This window comes from Capra hircus, chromosome 10, assembly GCF_001704415.2.
Source record: "Capra hircus breed San Clemente chromosome 10, ASM170441v1, whole genome shotgun sequence".
Classification (NCBI taxonomy): Eukaryota; Metazoa; Chordata; class Mammalia; order Artiodactyla; family Bovidae; genus Capra; species Capra hircus.
Window position 1 is genome coordinate 89243933 of NC_030817.1, and position 16244 is coordinate 89260176.

At 49.9% G+C, this 16244-nt stretch overlaps 1 protein-coding gene across 1 annotated transcript; it reads right to left on the minus strand.

The window, feature by feature from the left end:
- Positions 7962–10411, minus strand: KBTBD13 (kelch repeat and BTB domain containing 13). Its single transcript, XM_018053657.1, has one exon. It carries the CDS (start codon positions 10377–10379, stop codon positions 9003–9005), a length of 1377 nt encoding a protein of 458 aa, XP_017909146.1. The 5' UTR covers positions 10380–10411; the 3' UTR covers positions 7962–9002.

The following is a 16244-nucleotide window of genomic DNA, read 5'->3' on the forward strand; positions in this document are numbered from 1 at the left end:
GTCATCTGCATATCTGAGGTTATTAATATTTCTCCCAGCAATCTTGATTCCAGTTGTGCTTTACCCAGCCCTGCATTTTGCATGATGTACTCTGCATATAAGTTAAATAAGCAGGGTGACAATATACAGCCTTGATGTACTCCTTTCCCGATTTGGAACCAGTCTGTTGTTCCATGTACAGTTCTAACTGTTGCTTCTTGACCTGCATACAGATTTCTCAGGAGGCAGGTCAGGTGGTCTGGTATTCCCATCTCTTGAAGAATTTTCCACAGTTTGTTGTGACCCACACAGTCAAAGGCTTTGGTATAGTCAATAAAGCAGAAGTTTTAAATAAATAAAGCAAAATAAAGCTAAAGGCAAAGGAGAAAAGGAAAGATATACCCATTTGAATGCAGAGTTCCGGAGAATAGCAAGGAGAGATAAGAAAGCCTTCCTTAGTGATCAATGCAAAGAAATAGAGGAAAACAATAGAATGGGAAAGACTAGCGATCTCTTCAAGAAAATTAGAGATACCAAGGGAACATTTCATGCAAAGATGGGCACAATAAATGACATAAATGGTCTGGACCTAACAGAAGCAGAAGATATTAAGAAGAGGTGGCAAGAATACGCAGAAGATCTATACAAAAAAGATCTTCATGACCCAGATAATCATGATGGTGTGATCACTCACCTAGAGCCAGATATCCTGAAATGCGAAGTCAAGTGGGCCTTAGGAAGCATCACTATGAACAAGCTAGTGGAGGTGATGGAATTCCATTTGAGCTCTTTCAAACCCTAAAAGATGATGCTGTGAAAGTGCTGCACTCAATATGCCAGCAAATTTGGAAAGCTCAGCAGTGGCCACAGGACTGGAAAAGGTCAGTTTTCATCCCAATTCCAAAGAAAGGTAATGCCAAAGAATGTTCAAACTACCATACAATTGCACTCATCTCACACGCTAGCAAAGTAATGCTCAAAATTCTCCAAGCCAGGCTTCAACAGTACATGAGCCATGAACTTCCAGATGTTCAAGCTGGATTTAGAAAAGGCAGAGGAACCAGAGATCAAATTGCCAACATCTGTTGGATCACTTAAAAAAAAAAAAAACAGTATAGCGACCTTAATTTTAAAAGATTTTGTTGCTGAAAAATGCTAACCATCTTCTAAGCCTTCAGTGAGTCATAATCTTTTTTTCTGCGGTGGTAGAGGCCTTGCCTCTTGTTGATGGCTGCTAATTGATCAGGGTGGTGGTGGCTGAATGTTAGGGAGGCTGGGCAAATTTCTTAAAATAATGCAACAATGAAGTTTCCACATTGATTGACTTCCTTTTATGAATGACTTGTCTGTTGTATGCAGAGCTCTTTGACAGCATTTCACCCACAATAGAACATCTTTCAAAACTGGAGTCAGTCCTCTCAAACCCTGCCATTGCTTTACCAACTAAGTTTATGTAACAGTCTAAATATTTTCTTGTCATTTCAACAATTTATAAAGTTCACCATCTTTAATGGGTGCAGCTCAAGGCGCCCCCAAACAATTACAACAGTAACATCTGATCACCATAACAAATAAAGTAACAATGAAAATGTTTGAAATACTGCAAAATTACCAAACAAAGTGAGCAAGTGCTTGTTGGAAAAATTGGGCCAGGGCTTCCCTGGTGGTCCAGTGGTTGAGAATCTGCCTTGCAGTATAAGGGACACTGCTTCAATCCCTGGTCCAGGCCCGGTCCCACATGCCACTAAGCCCATGTACCATAGCTACTGAGCCTGCAAGCTGCAACTACTGATTCTGAGTGCTGCAGCTACTGAAGCCTGTGCACCAGAGCCTGTGCTCTGCAAAAAGAAGCCACTGCAACAAGAAGCCAATGCACCGCAACTAGAGAAAGCCTGGGCGCAGCAACAGAGACCCACCACAGCCAAAATATAAGTCAACAAACTAAATTTTAAAATATAAAAATGGCAGCAACACTTGCTCAGTGCAGGGCTGCCACAGACCTTCAATTTGTAAAAAAATGCAACATTGGCAAAGCACGATAAAGCAAAGCACAATAGCACGAGGTAAGCCTGTATCCTTTGCTGTTGCAAACCAAGGCACTTGATGACCGATGCCCAGAGAGATGAGTGCCAGAGGGGACAGGGCATGCATCTTGGCAGGAAAGAGATGGCAAGTCAAATCAGGTCACTAGAGGAGACTTGAGTGAAGAGGCTGTTTACCAAGGACAGAGGTTACTGCTATGGGGCTGGTGCAGGGCTAGCGCCAGTGGGGCTCTTGCCTTTCCCAGGCCTGCAGGGGGAGGGGAGAGGTGGCCACCACAACCAAGAAACTGACAGTGCTGCAAGGGACGGGCCACCCAACAGGAGCTGTGACTGTGGTCAGTGGAGGAAAGAAGTAGGTGCAAAGCAGCTGGGCAGGGAGGCAGCCTGCAATGAAGTCCCCAGACTCCTGCTCTCCTCTGCCCCTCACCTGCTGCTGCTGTCCCCATTGAAGTCAGAGTCAAGGGGACCAGTAATGCAACACAATGGGCACCCTCCCAGGGCAAGGGACAGGAGAGGGGAGAGTGGCTCTGAAGGGCAGGTGGGCCAGCTGAGGGGCTTGCTCTTGGAATTTGAGAAGCATGGCATCCATTTTCCATATTCATCACCCCAAACACATGCTGTGGCTCCCTCTTCCTACAGAATGAGACCCACAATCTCAGCCTGGCATTCAAAGCTCTTCGCACCCAGACTCCAACCTCCCTCCCTCCTGGGAGAGATACAGGTGCTTCACAGGATCTACTTGCACAACAGCTCTGGGTACAATGAACCTCATTATCCTCGACATTTTATGAATAGATGGAGCTTGCATATGGATGACACAGCTGACTGATGCTGAAGCCGATGCTTACCCACGCTGCCATGCAGCCTCCTCGCCGAGGGATACACGGCTGGACCATAGGACTGTGTTCATCCCGCCCCTGGCCTGCCTCACAGAGAGGGTCTCAGTGGAGAAGGGGAGGGAGGAGAAAGGAACACGGATGGTGAGCATAACCTGTGCTGGCTTCCAGGTCCTCATTCTACTCTCATAACCACCCTCCAGGGAAGGAATTATCCTCCCTGTTTAGAGTTGAGACATCTTAATATCAGAAAGGTTAAGGAACTTTACCGTGGTCAGAAAGCAGAGCTGGGCCTTGACCTTGAAACCAGCTGCCTGCTCCGGGCACAGCTGGCCCTCTGCAGAGCCTCAGCCTCTTGTCTCCACCCCAGGGCAATGCTCACTCCCTCTTTGAGCCCCTGAAATTTCCTCTGCTAATCAGGACTATGGAGCTAGGACTATCCACAGAAGGCCCCAGTTAGAATGAAAATATTTCACTTGAGAGAAAAAGCATAGTGGGCCAGTGTCATAAGGCCACCCTTAGAGTTGTCAAAATCATGTGTGTGTGTGCATGTAATGTGAAGGGCCCAGGTGCTCAGATACCACCATTACAGATCAAGCCCTTTGTCTCTATCTGCTGAATAAAGCAGAGTGCTAAAACAATGTGACACAAGAGGGTTATATTTCCTGGAAAAGTGAGCATGGAGGTCCGGAATCAGGGAGGGCAGACCGGATGGGTCATTTTGGAGACCTCCCTCATGGGTGTCCTGGCAGGCAACACAAGAGATGCAGCACGGTGTGACGGGAAGAAGATTCTAGAGATGGGGGTCAGAGTGGTCCACTGCATTGCTGCGTGTGTCCACACAAGCTATGTGCCCTGCCTTTGCCAACTTCCCTTTCCTCACTGTTCTAAGACCCTGCAACCTGAGAGAAAGACCTCTTCACCTTTTGCTAATTGCTAAGATGCCAGAGAGAGAATCACCATTCCAGCTCGGGCAGACCCACGCCCACAATGAGCCTGCTCAGACATAGCCTGTCTGCCTACAGCTGTTCTCCCACCAGCACAGTTAACTTGCCACTGTTCCTGGGAAGTGACAGCAACTTGAAGCAAAGCAATTAGGATGAAAAAGAGGTCCAGCTGCTTGGGGCCAAAGGAAAATAAACAGACCAGCCCTGTGTGTATTCCACCGCCAAGAGGAGCAATTCTTCACAGGATGATTAGCACTTTCATTCCCTTCACCTCCCCTCCACGAGCCTCTGGGCTGCTGCCGTTTTCAGATCCCACTCTTCCCACGGTGTGCTGTGCACCCCACAGCGCATCACCTCATCATGAAGGTCTCCCCTCGTCACCTGCCCACGCTACCCCCTGCCAGAAATGATACCCCTCTCCTCTGAAATCTGACAGCCTCTCTCTGTGGGTTTTCCATGTGATAGATTCATTTATTCTTTTGATATCCATTGAGCACCATTCATTCATTCAATATCAGTATTTATTAAGCCCCTACTATGTTCTATTCACTGTCCTGGTGATACAGCAGTGAACAAACAGACACGAATCTCTGTCCTCATGGAGCTCAGCTTCAGTAGGTGAAGGATGAAATCGGCCCTGGATGGAGTGTGGGAAAGGCTGGTGAGTCCTCTTGCCTCTGTCAGGCAGGCTATGTAAGCAAACCAGAAAATTCCCAGGGAGAGGAACACTTGCGGTGCAGGGCATCCAGCATCAGGGTCAGGGAGAAAGTTTACAGAAGACAGGAGGGAGCTCCAGCGAATGGGGCTACAGGGCTCTCATGGAAGTTCAGGGAAATGCACCTTACTGAATCAAGCTGTGTGTGTGTGTGTGTGTGTGTGTGTGTGTGCGTGCGTGTGTGCGTGCGTTTGTGTGTGTGTAGATCTCTCTGGAAGGACAAAACTTCTTAGAGTGTCCCTCTGGGCGGGCACAGAGAGATTTCAAACTCAGCCTTCTGGGCCCCCAATATCTCTGTAACTTGCCTTCCTGCACCTAGCCTGCTCCCCCAGGCACCTACATGCAGTTTGGATGCCAGGGCATGAGAGGTGGAGAATCCCAAATCCTGGTCACAGGTCCATGCTCTTCCACTTTACTGACTGTGTGACTCTGCGTGAAAGCCGAAGTTCTGTCAGGATCCCCTACCCCATCTCCTCCCAGACTTCCGCTTTCTGCAAACCACACATGATAACCATCTTTGCCAAGGGCGCAGGCTGTATGAAGAAATGATGGAGCCTGACCTGTGAGGCCAGAAGAGCAGGTGGGCTGGATTATTAAAACCGCCCCACGCTGAGGGAGTATCTGTCAATGTGTCGATGCCCGCCCCCAGGTCTTCATCAGTCATTAACACCCTTTCGTTAATTAATTAACACCCTTTTGAAGGGGGCCATTCACCTCCCAGGTAGATCCTAAGGCAAGAGAACCCAGGACAGTTAATTTTCCTATCTCAGGGGTTAGAGAGAAAGGGCTGAATCCAGGGGGGCAGATGAACCCCTAGAGAAGAGGTGCAGTAAGACGGGTAACAGGGAGGGGAGTGTAATTGATAGTGGCAGAACCACTCTGTCCATCCCAGTATGTCAGTGGAACAGGGAGGGGAGGCAGCAACAGAAAACAGCACATGGCCCTGGGGTCAAAGCCAGGATCTGCTACTTCCTACTCAGGCCTCTTCTGGTCACTGTGACCTTTAGGTGTTTGGGTTTGTTTGTTTGTTGTTTTTTTAACTTTATCTTTAAGAAGGGAGTGCGGATGTTGCCCAGCTGCCTACCACTTAAAATTCTTGCAAAGCTTAAATAAGTCTACTGTGGGAAAACTCTCTGTGAATACTGTGTTATTATTACACACAAAAGGCATCTCAGTAAGGGCTGCTCGGGACCAACGGACAACTGAACCCTGGAGCCAGCAGGCCGGTCTGGGCTGGTTCATGTGGTTGGCTGCAGAAGCTGACGAAGGTCTGCGGGCTGAGAGAGCCGAGGAGCTGGTGGGCCTGGAGACTGGAAGTGTGTTCAGCATCAGTCAGGAGGAGTGAGCAAGGAGGAGAGTGTTCTGCGCTTTAAGAAAAATTATCCGTAACTTGGAAATAGGCAAAAGGAGGACTGTGTGTCCTTTCAGTGTCGTTCTGGGGCAGGGTTGAAGCACTCAGAGTTATTTAATTCTTCCTGGGTTGGGAAGATCCTCTGGAGGAGGGCATGGCAATCCACTCCAGTATTCTTGCCCGGAGAATCCAAGGACAGAGGAGCCTGGTAGGCGACGTATGGTCCACAGGGTTGCAAAGATTCGGACATGACTGAAGTGACTTGGCAAGAGACTGTACCTTTGTTCTACAATTTACTGTTTTAAAAAACTATTTATTTGGCTGCATCAGGTCTTAGTTGTGTCACATGGGATTTTTCGTTGCAGTGCAGGTTTAGGTGCTCTGCAGCATGTGGGACCCTAGTTCCCTGACCAGGGGTCAAACCTGTGTCCCCAGTATTGCAAGGCAGATTCTTAACCACTGGGCCACTGGAAAAGTCCCAACAATTTACTACTGATTAGGGTCCTGACTTTGTAGAGTTATATGCTAACTTGTAGCTCCACATACAAGTATGTATGTGCATATACGTGAATATGAAAAGGAATTTAGCCCAGTAGAGAACCACAAAATTTATGGCATTATTCCCTATAAGATATTAACCAGCTTCACCTCTACTTTAGCAAACTTATTTTGGTGTGTCTTTTCCAACAAAATATACAGACCTTTTGCCTCTCAAATGGACCACTGAACAAGCCTTACTATTTTTTGGTTCCCTTCTTAATGAGTTAGATTTGACATGTGAATAAAATGACACTTCGATAGAACAAAAAAGTGATGGGCTCTGTGGCGTGGGCCAGCCACTTGGTCACTGAACCTCACATATCTCATCAACTGGGAGAAGGTACACAACTCTCAGGCTGAGGCAGGGCTAGAATGGGAAGACAGATGAGAAAGTACTCTGCACATCATTCACAGGATGGAAAAGTCAGGATTTATTATTGTGACTCATCAGATTAGGTTAATCCAGGCCTGAAAGGTCCCAGGCTTCTAGGTCCACGTTCTCCAGGGTTTGGGACATAGTTCAGGGGAAAGGCAGCAAGGGGCAATCCAGACACTAGGCTCCATGCCCAGGAGGTATCTGGCTGATGCTGTTACTCGCCATTTGTGACGAGGCCAGGATTTCCCACAGGCCTTGCATCTTGGAGGATGGAGACCATTTAGGACCACTCAAAGAAGTCTGCCCAGGGGCATGGAGCAGCTGGGCGACTGAGCTGGGCATCTGACCAGAGACCAGCGTAGGGGTATGCTAAAGGAGAGATAAGAGTCCTAACACCAGAGGTCAGCACCAGATCCCTAACTAGCAGTCGCTATAGCCTGGGGTCTTTTAGGACCTCGTGTTTTTCTTTCTTTTTTTAAAAAAATTTTATTGAACTATTTACAATATTGTGTTAATTTCTGGTGTACAGCAAAGTGACTCATATATATATGTCTATATATATATATATTTCCATTATGGTTTATCACAGGATATTGCTTTTAATCCTCTGTGCTATATGTAAGTAGGACCTTGTTGCTTATCCATTTTGTATATAATAGATTGTATCTACTAAACCCAGACTTTCAATCCTTCCCTCCCAAACCCTCCTCTTCCTTGGCAACCCCAAGCCCTTCTTTATGTCTGTGAGCCTGCTTCTGTTTTATAGATATGTGCATTTGTAGGAACTCATCCTTTGATTCTGCAGGTAGGAAAGTGCCCTGGCTCAGCTGACAGCACAGTAAGATCTGTGTTCTTGCTATCTGCATACGTGCACAGCTGCACGAATGTGCGCATACAGACACAGACAATGATGTCAGCCAGGGGTGCAATGAGCAATGCAGGCAGTCAAGGCTGGGAACAGCCATCCCTGCACAGAGGAGGTAGGTACAGAGGCAACAGAGAGAGAGAGAGGCATTCCAGGTTCAGGGAATGGCAGCAGTGGAGGCCGTTTGTTTATTTACTAAGTCCTATCTGACTCTTCTGCAACCCTATGGACTGTAGCTCACCAGGCTCCTCTGTCCATGGGATTTCCCAAGCAAGAATACTGGAGTGGGTTACCATTTCCTTCTCCAGGGGATCTTCCTGGCCCAGGGATCAAACCCGTGTCTCCTGCATTGGCAGGCGGATTCTTTACCAGCAGAGCCACCATCAGACCTGCTCTAAATTGGGCTCATACTTTAAGTAACCTAAAGTCATGAAAATTAACAGTCCACCGCCCCTGGGGTGATGACAAAAAAGGCAGTGGGCAAGAGACCTCCGACTGGGCTCTCCCCTGTGGGCCCACATCCCATTAAATGGTGCCGGGATCCCGTTCTCCCTCACAGGTCTCACTCCAGGTGCTGTTCAGTCTGTCTCTCCACAGGCCAGGCCAGCCTCGATGCCTCCCCAGAGGCCTCCATCTACAGCTGCTCTGCCTCAAAGGCAGGGCTCACAGACTCTTCCCATCTGCCCAGCTTTCCCTGCCTCTCCTCTTCTGAATCTCCCCCTTTAGCAGCTAATTATCCTGTCCGTCTTAATACAGTTTGTTTACTACCCTCCTGCCTGGAATAACATATTTTCCCTCTCCCTATTTTCCCTTTGTCCTGATTGCTTCAGTACTTTGTTTATTATATTGCAGGGTTTGTTTCTTGTTTGTTTTTCTAAGTTGCCTTCAGCCCTCTGTGGATCAAGACAAGTGCATGTAAACACTCTGTTGTTCTGGGCTAGACTCTAAGCTTTTGAACCCCTGTCTGGTAACTACAGTCACATTAGGCGCAATGTGCCTAATTCTTACTTGACTGGCAGTTTCATTAACATCACTTAACCCACTCCCAGCCGGTCCTCAATTACTGGCCCTTTCACACACAAGCCTGGATTATTGAAATCCTATCCCCCATCCCTTCCACGGACGTTGTGACCCACCAGCTCTCAAGAGAGCCCAAGTAATTTGAGGGTTGAGATCCCGAGTCGACGCTTCCTGAGATTCTTGGATACCTTCACACAACCAGAAGTCACAAGACCCTGGACATCTCAACCAGGGCCTGAAGTTTCCGGCAGCTCCTAAGGTCACTCTCATAGACTCAGCCATAGCTCACAGAAGGCTCTGGGCATTTAGTCCGAAGAGTCCAGCCTAAGGATCACAGTTCTGGCGTTGTCGAGGCCACAGGCCCCCGGGCACCGGGAGGCAGCCTCAGAAGAAAGGTCTGCAAGGAACCGGGCCGTGGGAAACCGGCCTTCTCCCTAAGCAACCGCCAGGAGCCGCCCTCAATGGCATAGAGCAGGGTGAACACGCGGTTGACTGTATAGACGGTGTCGCCGCGCACCACGGCAGTGAAGAGCGCGCCTTTGCTGTTGACAAACTGACCGGGCAGCGCTGTCCACTGGCCCGTGGCTAGGTTGAGGCAGTCGATGGCGCAGTGCAGGAAGTCATCCTTAGGTCCGTTACGCACCACGTAGAGGCTGTCGCGGTGGGCCACCATGCAGTGGCCGTAGCTCTGCGGGCGCCGCAGCTCGGCCACGGGCAGCCACTCATCAGCCCGCACAGCGTACTCCACTACGGCCGTCGTGTCTGCCGGCTGCCACAGACACACGAAGAGGCGGCCGCGGGCATGTGCGCAGGGTACGCCGGCAGCTGGCTGCGGCAAGTCGGCCATGAAGCTCCAGCAGCCCGAGGCCGGGTCGTAGCGCTCCACTGAGCTCATAGCTGTCCTCTGGAACTCCCCCCCGATGGCGTAGAGGTGGCCCTCGAAGCCGGCCAGCGCCGTGTCGTAGCGCGGCTGGTGGGGGCTGGGGAACTCGCGCCACGTTCCGCCGTCGGGGTCGTAGCAGAAGCCCAGGTCCACCACCTCCTTGTTGGGGCCCCGCACACCCCCCACAATGTAGAGCTTGTTGCCCAGCGTGGCCACGCCGGCCAGGAGCGTGCTGGCCTCCAGGGGCAGCGCGGCCAGCGTCCGCCAGGTGTCCTCCTCCTCATCCAGGTAGCACATGGTGCGCGAAGGGTCCTCCAGGAAGCCGGGCGCCGGCGCATGTGTGCTCACGGCCACGTAGCTGCTGGGCCGCAGGGCCGCCACGTAGGCGCGGGCCTCGGGCAGCGCCAGCTCGGCCGCCAGCTCGCGGGCGCCGTCGCGGATGAAGAGCGCGGCGCTGTGGAAGACGTCGTGCAGGCCGAAGGCTGCGGCCGCGTCGCACAGCAGCGTGCAGTTCTCCGACGTGAGGCTGTGCTCTAGGAAGCGCGCCAGCGCCGGCACCTGCAGGAAGGCGGCGCACTCCACGGCCTGCAGCAGCTCGTCGGCAGCCGCCAGCGCTGGACGCTCTCCGCGCAGCACCCGCAGCGTGGTGCGGAAGCCGTCCGGGCTCAGCGCGCCCAGGTGCACCTCGGCAGCGCGCGCCTCCCGCATGCCCGAGCGGAAGAGGCCGCGGAAGAAGCCGCAGTGCTCCACTAGCAGGGCCCGGTCTACCTGGAAGAGTTGGCTGCCCACCCACACCTGCACCGGGGTCTCTGGGCCCTGCGGCATGGCGGGCTCGAGGGGCAGAGGCTGCCTCTGGGGGCCTGGACGCAGCGGCCACGCACACTGGGGCTCCCCCCGCAGCGACAGAAACTTCCCCCGGGAGATATAAATATCTCCCTGGCTAAAGATAGTAGGGCTCATGTGATGTGGTGGCCAGCAGGCTGGATGGCCGAGGGCCCGGAGGGCATCTGGACACCTGCCGGGGCACTCACTTCCATGTAATAAATAATAATAATAATAGTGACCATATAGTGGGCACCTACGGGCCTTAGAGCACCGTGAAGACAGTTTACAAAGATATCCCATTTAACCTGCACTAAATCAGCTGTAACCCCTTGTGCAGATACCCTAACTCTGACCCTCTGCTTCCTCAAAATGGGGCCAATAATTAACACCTATTGCACGGTATTTGGACAATATCTAAAGTGTTCAGAATGGTCGGAGAATTTATATGGCTTTTCAAGGTCATTCAGCGGGGAAAGTGCAAGGACGAGGTTGATACCTGGCCCACCCCTTGGTTGGTGAGGCAGGGGTACTTGGGTGCCAGACGGACAGACAGAGGTAGAGTCTGTCCAGGGCCAGGCTGGGGTCCAGGGCAGATTCTCCTTTGCCTTGGGCCTCTGCCTCTGAATCCGGCTAGTCCAGTTTCTTTTTGAGCCTTGATTTCCTACTCTGTAAAATGGATGGGTAACAGGTGAACGTTCAGTAAGTCCCTTGAGTGTGGGAGTAGTCTCTGATTGGGGATGGGAATGGGAAGCTGATGTCTCTTCCCCACTGGGTGCTCCCTGCTCGTCCATTGCTGTATAGCTCAGATCTTGGGGGAAAGAAAAGTGGCACTGCTAAGGGGACTCTATGTCTGTGGATGGGAAGGAGACAGGCTGCTTCTGTTTAAGTGAAGCCTTAAACTGCACTGCAGGCCTTTCCATGAGCACTTTAACTTCCATAATCCTTACAACAATCTGACGAGTAGATACTGTTATTTTCCCTCAGTTGATAGATGTCATCCATTTTTTGCTTACAGCATGCATGAGTCAAATATTATTAAACTCATAGATGAGGAGACAGAGTCACCAAGAGGTTTGCTCACCTGGCCGAGGTGACGTGGCCAGAGAGCAGCACAGCTAGGACTGGAGTGCACCCAGTGTGATCCCAGAACCCACATCCCTAACCGTTGTGTTCTCTGTCCTCTCTGTGCTACAAATGCTGGGCAATCACTTTGTGCCAGGAGGTCACAGTCGGAAGGAATTTCGGTCTCCTATGATTCAACCCCTTCATTTACAGTGTGAAAGTGAAAGTGTTAGTTGCTTTCAACAAGCCTTTGCAACAGCCTGGACTATAGCCCACCAGGCTCCTCTGTTCATGGAATTCTCCAGGCAAGAATACTGGAGTGGGTTGCCATTCCCTTCTGAAAGGGATCTCCCTGTCCCAAGTATCCAACTTGGGTCTCCTGCATTGCAGGCAGATTCTTTACTACCTGAGCCACCAGGAAAACTTCAGAAAGGGAATTGCCCAGGGTTGCGTAGCTGGTAGCAGAGAGCCCCAGGCCTCCTGCTATCCATCTTGCCTGGAACTTTCCTGGGTTACCAGCTCAGACTCTGGATTCTAAAATGTCAGCCCGAGGGAGCTTAGTGGTTAACTTCTCTGCTACTTTGTGCTACAAGTAGGTTAACTGAGGCCCAGCCCCGTGTAGGATGTATCTTCTCCTCAGGAGATTTTCAACTGCAGGTCTTCAGGAGGATGGAGTGGCTCAGTGGCTCACAGTGATAAAGCTGTACTTGGGAGGGGAGCTGGGGAACTTCCCTCCCCCCAAGACACACGCATGCATAGACCCTTACGTATCAATCTAAAGATCCAACACGAGTGTGCCTTTCTTGCCAGGGAACTCTCAGCCCAGTTCACCCCATCAAAGCAGGGCTGGGGTGTGGGGACCACTTGTGTGAGCCTGGGAAGCCTGAAGCCTGGAGGCAGCAGCCAGAAATAGCCAAGACTCTCTGCCCCAGAGACCTGACAGGAAGAGGAGGAGGAGATAGAAGGGGTGGGCCAGAGTCCCCATGGATACTATACCAGGCCCTTTGTCAGCTTTTCTCCTTCCCTGGGGCTAGATGTTGGCTATAGGCATGACAGTCCCCCTCTTGAAGGAAAGTGGGCTCTGCAGTGCCCAGGCCTGACTCTGACCTTGCTGGTGGCCTCCAGGACAGGAAGAATGTCTCTGTTCCCATTTCATGGATGAGGAAAGGGAGGCCTAGAGATGGAATGGGCCTTTCCTTGGTTATGATTGAAGATGTGGGATGGATTGAAGCCCGTCCACTTGACTCCAGGCTCTGGCCCCACTGCCCCTCCTCATCTGCAGTAGGCTTGTCTTTGGGAAGGGTAACTGCTACCTCCTGCCAGGCTCAAACAAAGGGCCACAGTTCCCTCCCCAAATGTCTGATTCCAGGCACCTAGTAACTGGCAGACAGGCAGAACCCCGCTTGTACCTCTCCTGAGAGCGTAAGCCCCTCCAGGCTGAAGTTTGCGTGCAAGCCCAGTTTTCCCACAAGTCCAGCGAGTTGGGCACTAGCACACACACCCAACCCCCACCCTTACAGCCAGGAAGGGAAGTGAGGAGGAGGCCACCCAAGGTGGGGGTCTTGATTCTTAGACTAGATCCAGGATCTGCACTCTGGCTCTGTGCCCGAGGCCCCAGTGGGGTGTTTTCTGCAGCTGGTAAGAGTTTCCTCCACCCGGACAAATGTCCCTCTGGGACTTGGAGAGGACAAGGAGCTGTCATGGCTGTGGACAGCCCACGGAATTCCCAGGCCCTGTGCGACCCCACACCAACCTCCCTCTCTACTTTGTGAGGTTGGGGGTGGGAGCAAGCAGTGGGGCTCTGTGTCAGACTCTGAGCTTTTCCAGAGCACACCCTGCCTTGTTTATCTCTCCCTGCAGTGACTGGGCCCTAACCTGAGGAGGAGTCCCCAGTCTGGTGGAGAAGACACAACCCCTGACCTAGGAGATCCTGCAGGCTGGTGGAGGACTGGGCTCAGCTCTTCCTGTGCTGGGCAATTCCTTTTGATCCTCCACTATAAATGAAGGGGTTGAACCGTATGAGACTAAAGTCTTTTCCAATTGTGACCTCATGGCCTTCCTGCCTGATGAGTGACTCCTGGCCTTTGCCACCATAGTGATGTTTCTGCACACAGGGTAGTGATGTGCTTGCTTGTACTTGAAGAAGAGCACTGTACTAGGAGTCAGGATTCCTGCTGGGTTTTGATACTGGTATTATCTCTGACTTGAAAAAGCTACCCAAGTTGTCCAGGCCTTGGTTCTTTGTCTGTAAAGTGGAGCTTGTATCTGACTTCTAAGGTTTTGTTCAGTTTTCACATCTGACTTTATAATTGAAAAATCACAGAAGAGGTTATCATATTGTGCCTCCAGGGAATGCAGTGACATCTCAAAGGGAGCCAAAAACGTTAGCTTTATATATGGAATGGCTTCTAGGGGTGGGCTGGGTAGCAAGGGCAAGACTTAGTCCTACCTGTTCAGACCTGTCTAGATGGGACTCATGCACTCTGGAGACATCTACTGAGCATCTGTCGAGCCCATTGCTGGGCGAGGAGCCAAATCCTCTGCATTTTGAGTGCCTGAGGACCCCTTATAAGAGCCTCAAAGGTGGGGAAGTGGTGATAAGGAGGGGTGGGATACTGATTCTAGTAGAATCACCTCTCTCTTAACCTAAAGTGCCCAAACTTCTGGTCATTAGATAGTTTTGACTTCTTGGTAGTTGGGTAAGAAGTGTAAGCTATTTGTGTCTGGGTGAGTTCAGGAAACTATCATTTGCTGTTTGGGGCTATGGGCCAAGCTCTGCGTGGAACATTCTCATGTTATCTAATCTAATACTTAATATTATCCCTATTTTAAAGATGAGGTGTCTCTGTAATTCTTCCACTATGAAATGGGTGTGATAACCATCTCTTAGGATGATAATAAGGAACAGATGGATAAAAACAGACAGTGTATTGTGAATAATTATAGGAGATTATTAACATATTGGCTTAGTCTAATAGATATTTAATTATATTGCAGCTCTGGGAATTCTGAATGAGTTTTGGGGTCTTTGAAACATAGACCAAGAAGGCCATCTGAAAATCAATGATAATTTCTCATTGATAGGCATTCCAAACACATGTATTTCAAATCCTTTAACTCAAAGAGTCCTTTTCGTTCAACATTGTTCATAGGTTTTTACAAAATCCCCAAGATAGATTAATAATTTGGTGATGGTATTTTCATATACAAATAGTGAATATTCCTATTCAATGAATTCTACCCTCCAGGGAATGACATAGATGGAAAATGTTGAAATTTTTATATTTCAACCTGATGGGTCTGATCCAGTACTTCATATTTCCTGTGTCAAATTTCCATAATTACTTGACTGTATTTTTGGTTGTTTTGTTTTGGCCACGAGATATCACACTCTAATTCCTCAATCAGGGATCGAACGTGTGCCTCCGGCAGTGGAAGTGCAGAGTCTTAACCACTGGACCACCAGGGAAGTCCCTTGACTGTATTTTTGGATAGATTTTGGAACTGCTGGTAGTGTTGAGAAAATAGTGATGTGTGAGAAAAAACATGCAGAGAGTAATATTCTTAAAAAAAAAAATAATAAACTGAGGCCCAGTTTATTCCATGGTTTGACAGTAAATGATGATTCCAAGGGCCTTTCTGGTCCAAGTGGGCACTTCTGGGCGCTGGACAAGCAGCCCACAGATGAAGAGGCTGAGGATGGAGAATGGGCGTGGTTGCAGTTGTGAGGTGGGCAATTGTTTTCTTCCTAAACCTCACAGGAGGGGCAGACTTTGAGCACTTAGCGGTCATAGCTGAGGGTCTGAACAACCAGCTGGCAACCAGTTCAAATAATCTCTGAACTAGAAGGGGATTAAGGATCATCTCATCCCATCTTGCAAACCATTGTGGTATCTTCTTACAACAGCAGTCCCCAATATTTTTGGCATCAGGGACTGGTTTTGTGGAAGACAATTTTTTCCCACAGACGGGGTGGGATGGTTTCAGGATGATTCAAGTGTACTACATTTATTGTGCAGTTTATTTCTATTATGATGACATCAGCTCCACCTCAGATCATCAGGCATTAGATCCCAGAGGTTGGGGACCCCTGCCTTATAACACCTTGAAATCTCACCCCCATTTGCCTTTAGTGTCAAGAGGTTCATTTCCTCCAAAGACAGTAGTCCCTTCTAATTATGGACAGCTCAGGTGGTTAGAGTTCACAAAATCACTGAGCTGGAAACTGCTATCTTGAAGCTCCCATCTACTAGTTGGTCTGAGTCTTAAAGACAAGAAAAGTAACTCCCCCCAAATCACATAAGTAGAGAAGTAGCAGAGCCCAAGATTATTCCCTGTTGTGCCTCTGGGGGTCCACAGCTTGCCCTCTCTCCAGCAGTCCTCCCGTGAGACCGAGTCTCCCCATAGCCCCACCCAGAACAAGTCTGTTCTCCCCGGGGCCAGCCCACGGATGTGGCCAGAACTTGGCTCCCACTTTTTTTCCTTCTAAGACTCAAAGGCCATTAGCTGTGTGAGCGATTCTGGCCTGTGGGTGTAATCTAAACAAATTCCTCCTAACACCTTAGAGTCTTAATAACACAGCTGCTTTACCATGATCTCCCAGAAACAATTAGGCTGAGTCACTATTTATGTCCTGTCCTGGAAAATAATTTTCTCTCTTGGTTGAAAAGAAGTTATTACCATCAGGCTCTGACTCCAGTCCCTCCATCTGCTGACCTGGACTTTCCTGGTTTCTTCTGTGCGTAGGTGGGTAGATTAGCTGTGGGAGAATAGGGGGGTAGGGGTTGGAGGGGGATAGGTTGC

Coding starts and splice junctions, on each gene's coding strand:
- KBTBD13 (XM_018053657.1), bottom strand. CDS start 10,379: ATGCCGCAGGGCCCAGAGACCCCGGTGCAGGTGTGGGTGGGCAGCCAA.